The following is a 10,000-nucleotide window of genomic DNA, read 5'->3' on the forward strand; positions in this document are numbered from 1 at the left end:
ACGCGAGAATTTCAAATTGATCCCATTTTAAATTGTGTCCCGTGGCCTTGATAGAGCGGCTTTCAATTGAGTGTCGAAAGTAATTAGCGAATTGCTTTGGTTTTGCGTTACTTCACTCAGTGATAGGTTCAAAGTTCTCGCGCCATTTTTTCAACCAATCAGATGTGAAACTAAAACCAATCGTGGTTCAAGCGTGCAGGTTTTCTCTCGCTTTGCGTCGGCTATGTGTAATTACTTCGAGATTTGATTGGTTTACTGGATTGTCTCCGTCCTTTTTGATTGGCTAAAGTAATTACTTACGACACTCTATTGAAACTCGCTCAATGATCAGCAATAGCTGATGCGTGTTCTTGCAAATGAATGTTGCAGCATACGGAACGTCAAGTCAAATTTAAAATGCATTGCTTCACGATGTTTATTACCGCCTTGTGTGTTATTTTTCTTATTAAACTTCGATGACCGAAGAACAAAAGTCTCTACAGTACAGCGAAGTTTCTAACGCCATGATTTTCCGCAAATGATTTGAGATTCTGCATTTTTTTCTAAACGCAATAACCGAAAAACTGTAAAGAAAACTGCGAAACGTTTTGTCAAAAAAACTCACGACAGGAAAAGAGAGCTAGGAAAAGCCTTCACGCAATAAATGTGTGAAATAAGGAATAACGCACTCTTCTTGACCAGAACATTCATATTTCGAACTCAAGATGCCAATAATTTTGACAAGTCCAGTTGATCATTAAGCTTAAATGATTTTGTTTCACTCTTGATCTTCAGTGGCAAGCACAGTATACCGAGCAGGCTTGTCAGGTAACTTCTTTAACGCCATCAATGCAATTCCCACCAAACAAGCAGCGCACATCAGCAACAAAGTCATCAAAAGAGCAGGATTGGAACCTAGAATGAATGAATGAATAACTTTATTTAAATGTCAGTAATATTATAAAACTCACTAATATTGTATGCCAGAAAACAAAAGAAATGTTGTATTAATCAATACAAGTATCTGTATATCTGATACAGATTACTCTTCATTTACATAAACGTTTCTTGGGATTTTCTGTTAAAATGTCTCGAATAACCATGGCTTCGCCTCGAGTTTGTAAATGTTATACAGAACTGCCGCTCATATTGCATATATTACATAGCAGTATACCACCCGCTACCCCTAGAAAATCAATTCATTAGGAAGGGAAAAGAGGGAAGGTCAAATAATTAACAATTATTCCATGAGCGCGCGTTGGATATGAGATGGTAAATAGCCAACGAGGTTAAACAATGGCATTTCTTTGGGTGAGAAATCTGCAATTGTTTAAATGATAACGATTTTAAAGTAGGAGTGGATCGGCGGTCCAACAAGCAAACGATTACAGGGGTTTGTTTCTAAACAAACTGTTCTGCTGCGTTGGTTGGGACTGAAACATCAAATTTTGGCTTTGTAATGTTTGATGGACTCGACACGACTCGAGGAGATCACACGCCATGTTGATTTCCCAGCGTACCTTTATGTGCACAGGCATCCAATTTATTATTTGTAACAAATATTTGTTAGCTGACGTTTCGAGGACCAGCCATTCGTCCGAGCGGTGGTTCGTTTACCTTTATTAACTCGTTTGGTCAAACCAAATTTTCATGGATTCTGGATGAGTCGTTTGAGGAAGTTTTTGATGATCTATGTCTAGTAGCAACAACATAGAAAACGAACAGAAACGATGCCATGATTCCCAAACTTTGACAGAGCAGAATACTCCTCCTTTTTTCATACCGAGTCCTCTGTTTATTGACTCACCACTTTTGTTCGCTGCTTTATCGGCCTTTTCTTCTCGCCTTTTCCGAGATAGGTGAAGTGGCCCCTGGGCTAAATGATGTACGTCATCAATCATGTGATCACTCACTTCACGGGTTTGTCGGACTCTTGACTGACACTTTTTTGCGCACTTGGAGGATGGATCAGTTGCATTGCACAAGATCACATGACAATGAATGAACACAAATGGATGATCAGCGATGAACTTAAAGGCTTCCAAGCTAAACCGTTGGGCACTTAATGAATGCGCAGGATGGAACTTAACTGTGCTATCGTTTGGGCATCTAAAATAAAAGAAAAAGCATTACAATATTGTGCACCTTAAAACAGATGGTAGATAGCGCGTCACAAGGACATATCCTTAGGGATGGAAGCCATGATCAACGTTTTTTGCTACTGACTACACGAAAAAGTTTGTTTATGGGACCTGTGTTTATCTCTTTTTCAAAAAAAATTGATTTCTGAACAATTCACTGACCCCTTTGCAATGAACTCGTACTTCAGTGGATTATTTTGATCCTGACTGGGCGTGGCAAAACATCTGTCAGCCTTGATTGATAGCTGTTTATCACTTGAGGTCACTGACACCTCAAAGAACAGAAGCTTGCGCAGCCTTACAGCAACAGGAAAGTCATCCTTCATATAAGACCTCACGAATCTCTTGTCAGGAAACATATTCAGAGACATTGTGAAGTTTCCTTTGCCCTCATCGCTAAACATGAGTTTTCTGTTATTTGGCTTCCAACCAACTGCAAAAGCAATGCCACCTCTAGAAAACACACAGCTAAACTCGATTTCCAGTTCACGCACACGAGTTACTACATTCCCATCAACCACGGGTATTTCTAACACTACATTGGAATACACGATGTTGGAAGGAGTGTTCTTGCGGGTAGTGTTGCAGCCAGTCAGCGGTGTTGAGAGTACAAAGTGTGCGCTGGTTTCTGTCGCTTTGCATCTGGTGTCCAGAAGTCGAAGGTGCTCACGGTCAATACCACGGAGAAGAAACTTGGGGATGACAATGGTCATATTCTTGCTGTTACATCGCACATCGACACCAGGAGCTAAAAGAGAAGTGATCGCTTTGTTAAATTAAGAATGATGCTCCAGACAAAAGGAGACCCATAAGTTGCGTGTTCGTCAAACAGAAGGAAAAGATTCCCGCTTTGTAAATACAGGTGGTAACCTCTATGGTAGTGGTTTTCTTTTAAAGGTTTTGCTCAAGGTCAACACTTCACGGGTTGATACGGAGGTGCCGAACGGCGGAAAAAACTAACTAGCAATTTGATTGAAAGCTTGGCTTTTGCTGACCCCTTATTGATCGCTGATGTTGCGATCAATTTAATATTTAGCAAAAGCCTCCGTTTTAAAAAAATCAATACTTTCATGTCCACTTTGCACATAAACGACGAATTGTGGGTATGAGGACTTATGAGATCAGGGAATTGGATATTTCTGTTATGCTTGGGCTAGATAATTTAAAATATGGAAATCCTAGAGTGTGTCCCCTAGGTGTGCACATTAAAACGGGAACCAATCCTTATAGATGTGTGCGTACCATGACATGTCTTATTATCTGATGATAAGGTTAGCTCCGGGTCTGGACAACCGCATTTATAGACTCCTGGAGAATTAACACACTTGTGGCTGCAGCCGCCATTCTTTGTTTCCAAACATTCGTTGATGTCTGAAAGAAAAATGAATACCCACTCTAAATTTCTGATCTTTAGTACTGAAGGAGATTTCGAGCAGTCTATCTTTTGGTCAAACAACGTTGAACATTGAGTTCTGAGCTTGCGGGTCGCAAATACCCCGGACGTCGGTAAGAGCGACACACCAGGCGCTCGCAGGCCACAATGATTTTAGAGCAAAAGAGAGACTGCTTGCAGTCTCGGACTAAAGAGGTATAGCCCAGAATATCACCATTGTTAGAAACTGTACAGGAAGCTCTCCAAAGCAGGAAATTCATTGAGCCTAATTAGCGCTTAATTGTCAGAAAACAAGTCATGAATTTCGTTAACAAAACATACAGCTTAAGCGCTTGAGGGAAAAAGAATTCGTTTTTTCTTCTTTTCTACCGTCTTAAAGGGGCACTGTCACGGACGCGCATGCGCCAGATTTTTTAATCGAAACTTTAAAAATTCAGCCTGAACTTCTCAAGTTTGGTGAGGTGCAGACAATGTGAAGGCCACTACCATATACAGAATTTTTAAACACTCCACGCACAAAGAGTGATTCAATCTCCTCAATAAAGCAAAGCAGTGCAGTCAAAGTACCAATACAGAATCTTCAATGAAGAGAAACTTTTCAAGGCGTGAATTCATGAGAAGTGTAAGCCATTTCCTTGTCATAAACAAGGTAGGATCAAAGTCGATCGTCGCGGCTCATTTCTAGCTACTAGTCTCTTAAATGTCAGAGACCACCGCATCAACGTTCGAGGATAAACGTTTGCTATCTTGGCTCTAAAATGTGCATTTTAATATTTTGATGAAAACCCGCATTTAGATGAGACAAATTTGTTGCATGTATTAGAAAAACGCAAGCGGTGAGTAGAATTCGACTGAATTTTTTCTCTGCTTACCGTCTTTCGACTTCAATATCGAATCTTGGAAATAAATGCATTCTTTCATCTTTAAAATGGCATGTTAATCTTTGTATGTTTGGTATATGGCAGAGAAAAAAAATACTTGTGTTTGGGCGCTTGTACCGCCGATAATGTTTTATGTCACACTTCACTGAATTCAGCTGTCAGTGAACAGAAATGGCACGATATTTTTGTTCGGTTTTATTTTTTGGACTCCAGATCATCGATAATAGATAAATATGCATTTTATATACATTTTATTGCTTTTCGAAACCCGTATTAAGTCTATACTTAAACAGAAAAAGCAAAATATTAAAAGTCTGTTAAAATTTCTGCGTGAGAAATACTTCTCATGTCATCGCATGGCAGTGCCCCTTTAACAATCTCGCACCCAGAGTCCTCGGACTTTGTGGTCAGCGGATAAACACCCGGAGAGACTCTGGGATAATGCTCTTAAACATTTTTTTGATTGGTCACTTGCATAACAATGGAAGTCCGACAGGAAGTCGGTAAGTAATATAAAGAAGAAGTACCTTACCGGAAGTTCCAGAATTTGGAGGGAGATTGGAAATCTAAAACTAATCTAAATCTAAATCTGTTTTGCCCTACCTTAAAGCACTTCAGAAACATATAAATCACGATAATAATGAAGCGGCGGGGCTTCAATAATGTCTAACAGTTCCGACTAACAAACTGCAGCCGTTTATAACACGGGAATTTCCGACGCTGCTAAAAACTGATCGCTGTTGCGCTGTTGCAAAAGTACCGTGGGAGAACATTACATCAGTAGGGAACTTAAGCAGCGACAACGGCAACGGCAACGAGAACGTCACAAATGTGCATATTTAGTGGACAAAAACAATAGCTTTGCACGCCCTGCACGTGCGTTTTTCACTTTTGTCCATTTCTTTGCCGTCGTCAGCAAAACAACAACGTGAAATAGTCAAATTTTAGGTTTTAAGGGGAACGTCAGCGCTTGACGCTTAAGTTTCATTTTCTCCCCTAAATTAAGCGCCGTTTCGACCAATGTCATTTTTGAGGAACTACCACACCCTTGTCATATAAGAAGGGTTGACATGTTTACAAAGTGATTACAATGACGCGAATTTATATTTTGAGATGACGTTCTCGGTGCCGTCGCCGTCGTCGTTGCTTAAGTTCCCTAGTCTCTTTGAGGAGAAATCCGTGGAAGAAGATCTTGTCGAAGCCATTCAGAATTACGGAAACATAAATACATTTTCGCCTTGTTTTATAAGTCTTGCAGTAGTCTATTTGACTTTCATAAAGATTCTTCAATCAATTTTGACTGATCACGATCTTCTCTGATCCAACGCTGTGCAAGACTTATCGTCCACGGTTTTTACCAAGGTTTTAAAACCTCAGCTTCACACAAAATTGTGGTTGGTGTTTTTTTTGGATGTTACTAAAAGTAAGAACGGGGAACCGGAAACCGTGAACCGGAGTCTGGAAACGAGTTTACAGCGTTAATCCGCATAAGGATTCAAAATGGCTGACAAAACCAAGTAAAGGTTCATAATACTGATGTAGAAGCATAGTTTTTGAGAATAGGGCCACCGTTTTCTGTCATTAGCAATATTGCCTAAGGGCTTAGTCACTGGGTAAAGTATTTCTGGGTGAGTATTCGAAGTCGACGTTCCTGCAATGATTACCACCATTTGTTTTGATGTTTTACCTTGAAAGCTGCATCTTTCAGCAGAGTTTGCATTTTTTGGCGCTTATGATCATAAAACTCATCATTATCGGCTGACGGCAGGGAGGACGTAGCAGGCCGAATTATTAAATAAGACAGTCTTTGTCTTCCAAAAACTCTAATAAATATTCCATTTATTCAACTTAGTGGCTCACTACAATAAACATATGAAACAACGAGTGAAGAGGTTAACCAGAGTGAGGACAATGTACAAGCCAGCGAGCCATGTGAGACATGGCTGCGAATCATGCGAGCCAACATGGCGAGCCATGCGAGTCCACATGCGAGTCACACAGTTATTGAAAGCTAACCGTTCTAAAATGGGTGCTTAGACTTAAAAGCTGTTTATCAGCGCTATTTGAAATGTACTTAGATTTAATGCGAAATTCGTACGGATCGCGTGTCTCGCTGGCTCGTAGATTGTCCAGCCCCGATTAACCACAGCAATTAGTGAAAAGGTATTGGAGAAAACAATTGTCATGAAACTGAAAAACATAAAGGCAAAGTTTTGAATAAAAACGACTTCCTATCTTGTTTTATTTGTGAGGCATCTTGTCTTCTGTGTGGTTTTTGTATCGCTTGAAGCGATTTTCAGGGAGTTTTTAACGTCGGTATTTCCCTCTGTATCTCTATGCATATGGTTTACATTAATCCAAGGTTTGATACTCCGATGAAGCAGTTGGAAAGATAAGCCACTGTAAGTTCCTCCAAAAAGCTCAAATCTACCTGAAATTCCACTATCAGACAAAATTTTACGGAAAGGAATTGAAACGTCGCCGAAATTGGCTCATTTTGCTGTCGGGGGACGCTTTCTGCATGAAACAGTTGAAATGGGTTCAAGTTAAATTTTTTTACACACCGAGCAAGCGACGGTGTTTTGTTTTAGCCTATAGGTAATATTGAAATGAAAGCGAATAGACCAATGACAGCAAACAGCCGCCGAAGTCTCAAAAACTTTGCTTTCATATCAGTATTATGTAAGATCGGTTAAATTCACTTGGTTCAGCCAGTCATTTTGACTTCTTATGTGGATGACCGCTCGTTCCCAAACTCCGGTTCCCGGTTCCCAGATCCACGTTCCCTGTTCCCTACTTTTAGTAACATCCGTCTTTTTTCCACAAAAATGTGTCGATCCTGTTGCGCATGCTTGCACGATGGTATTCTGCACGATGGAATGCACGTTGATACATTAAAAATACACTTACCGGAAGTGTACACTCGCCCTTACAGCAAGCCATTGTTTCTTTTATGGTGTGTAAGACTAAAGTTTTTGTTTCTCGAACACTTTCAACTCGCTATTTATTTCCTACTGTTTACTGTTTTCTGTTTCCGTTTAAACATCAGCATGAACAATAAGACTAAAGTGCGAACGCAGGCATATTTCTGGCGGAAACCCACGTTTTCTGGGCACATGGAGTTTATTATTCCCTAGTCTTTCCTTGCGCTCATCCAATTAATGACCAAAAAGCTCGAGGACTCTGGGTACGAGATTGCCGTCTTAATTCCCAGGGCGCCTTCATATTATATTGTTTTTGTTTTTGTTTTGTTTTTTTCATTCAGAAGTTAACTTGAAAACGAATGATTGTACTTTGTTTCATAGGAAATGTGAACTGTGTGTATTTGAGTACAAACCTTTGCAGCTGACTGTCCTCACGTCTCGGCTCCAGACTCCTAGTTTCATGCACTGCGTGGATGTGGGGCCGCTGAGTCGATATCCGCGGGCGCAGGAAAACGAACAAGTTGATCCGTAACGCTGATTGGACGAGAGACAATGTGAAGGAGCGACACGCACACCACTCCCTAAAGAAAGCCTTTGGCAGTTTGCTGCGATGATAAATATAAAAGAAAATAGAAAAGCAACAGGTTCTGTTGACGTCAAATGGCGAGGATCGTCATATGCAATGTTCCCAAGAGAATTTCAAAAGTTGGTGAGTTTATGCAAAATTTGAGGGACAAACAAAGTGTATTATGGGGAATTCGAAAATGCAGAATTCAGGATTTGTCCGCACTTTGGGTGCAACATTTTAGGCCAGTAAAAAGTATTTTTCTTGAGAAAGAGATTACATCACCTTTTCCTGGTCATACTTGTAATACTGCTCAAACATTGTTGCTTTGGAAACAACAATCTTTGGCAAGTTGGTACTCTGTTCATTTATTCCATTGATCCCTTCTTTATGATTTCACAAGCGCAATCGGGAAAGGCTAAGCAGCCATGTAAGCGCAGAAGACTCCAGATAAATAAACGACCGTCACATAAAAAGGAAAAATTATTTTGGGAATTGTACTCTACTTCAAAACAACTTTTTTGTGTTTAATAGATCGTAGGACTGGTAAGTTCCAAGAGCTAATACTATACGAAGCGAAGAACCCGATGTCAGGTGTTAATGACCCTGTTCTCCAAAGGAATACTTCTTGTCTGTTTAGTCTTTGTATGCACCTTATCTTTTATTGCTTTGGTCGGAAAGAGAGTGAGGATTTAAAATATTAAATGGTCCTAGAAGGCAGCAATAGAAAGAGGGTCCAAAATAAAAGATTTACGGCACGCTTCATTCATTTTGTATTAAAGGGCTTCCCGTTGCGTGGAATTAAGAACGCTGCATGTTTGGTCAACTTTGTAAAAACGTTACAGTAAATCGGTCGAAAACACAGAAGATAGGCAGCACATTTGTTTCTTGGAGAAAACATCCATGATACGGGGAAGGAAGAAAATAAATTTTAGTGACGAAGACAATTCCGAACGTCTCAGAAATCTCTCGTGTTGACTCTCATGTTTTAAAGTCATATCTTTCACAGTATTTACCAAAAATGAAAGTTTGAAAAGAAAACAGACGTGAAATGTAAAGTGGCTTATTGCGTAATTTTTCACACTTTTGTATAGTCCCCTCACCGTTAGCTTCACAAAAGTAAGGCAGAGTGCTACTGCAGGGCGCATCGTACCATGTCCCTGGGGCAGGATATGAAGAAGAATGCATCACTCCACACCCCTCATTTCCTCCGTAGTTGTTAGGTTCTCCTGAATGCCAGTTAGTGTCAGTAACCTGTGATCCGTCGACCCAAAGCCATTGCGGGCTGTTCTTGGGATTCCTGTGTAAACCAATCCACACATGTTTCCCCACCTTGCTCCAAACTGCTTGTTGCTCGGCATGGGTTTTCAACATTGCAAGCCTTGATCCTATTGCTTCGCAAGCTGACTTTGCTGCATTCCAATTCCCGGACGTCGATGAAACTTTGTAGCATGAGCCATTAATAAGCTGCCATTTTCTTGGGCACACTCCTAGATTATTTTGAAGAAAATTTTGTATGAAAGTTTGTTTTTTTTTTCTTGCGAAAAACAGTAATGGTATTATCTCTACCTATGTTACAGTCCAATGAAACTCCTCAAAATTAGTTGAAATGATCTCAGTGAATAATTAAGAATGGAAAAAAAAGTTGTGCTTTTCCTGTAATATATAGATTTAGCCAAGCCTAAAAGCGGAGCTCCCTGGTTATTTATTCTTACTGCCTGTTGGGTTAGTGAAAATAAAAGGTTTCGAATTGTCCGCGTTTTGATGTTTCCGGTTGCTGCTTTAATAATCAAATCATTTCCTTTTCTCTTATAGAAAAATTAATTGCCTAACTAGTGAATTCCACGGTAAATTGTACGCTGAAAACCGATATCGCATGAATCACGAAGCGATGAGTACGATATCGGTTTTTCGAGGGAATTTACTTTGGAATTACCAGTTTGGCAATGGAATTCTCTTGAACCGAATGAGTTTAAAAAAAAAAAACAAGTACACCCTCATCGAGCGAATGGAAAAGGAAAAAGAGCCATTTCAGAGTCAACTGTCAATAGCCAGCGAATAGGAATCACGCTAAAATTAGAGGCCATAAAAAAACTTTGTCAGTTCAAGGTCAAAGA

At 40.0% G+C, this 10,000-nt stretch overlaps 1 protein-coding gene across 1 annotated transcript in view; it reads right to left on the reverse strand.

Annotated features, from left to right (window-relative positions):
- Window positions 1–10,000, reverse strand: part of LOC138051911 (ZP domain-containing protein-like) — a 23,468-nt gene that overhangs the window by 2,783 nt on the left and 10,685 nt on the right. The window contains exons 2-7 of the mRNA XM_068898216.1: window positions 8,987–9,373; window positions 7,732–7,923; window positions 3,363–3,491; window positions 2,283–2,868; window positions 1,787–2,088; window positions 1–894 (exon numbers count right to left, since the gene is read on the reverse strand). The exon at window positions 1–894 is cut by the window's left edge and continues 2,783 nt beyond it. Of these exons, the coding sequence (XP_068754317.1) occupies window positions 758–894; window positions 1,787–2,088; window positions 2,283–2,868; window positions 3,363–3,491; window positions 7,732–7,923; window positions 8,987–9,373 (1,733 nt within the window). The 3' untranslated portion in view covers window positions 1–757. The remainder of the gene's footprint in view (window positions 895–1,786; window positions 2,089–2,282; window positions 2,869–3,362; window positions 3,492–7,731; window positions 7,924–8,986; window positions 9,374–10,000) is intronic.

The sequence above is a fragment of the Montipora capricornis genome, chromosome 6 (assembly GCF_036669925.1).
Source record: "Montipora capricornis isolate CH-2021 chromosome 6, ASM3666992v2, whole genome shotgun sequence".
Classification (NCBI taxonomy): domain Eukaryota; kingdom Metazoa; phylum Cnidaria; class Anthozoa; order Scleractinia; family Acroporidae; genus Montipora; species Montipora capricornis.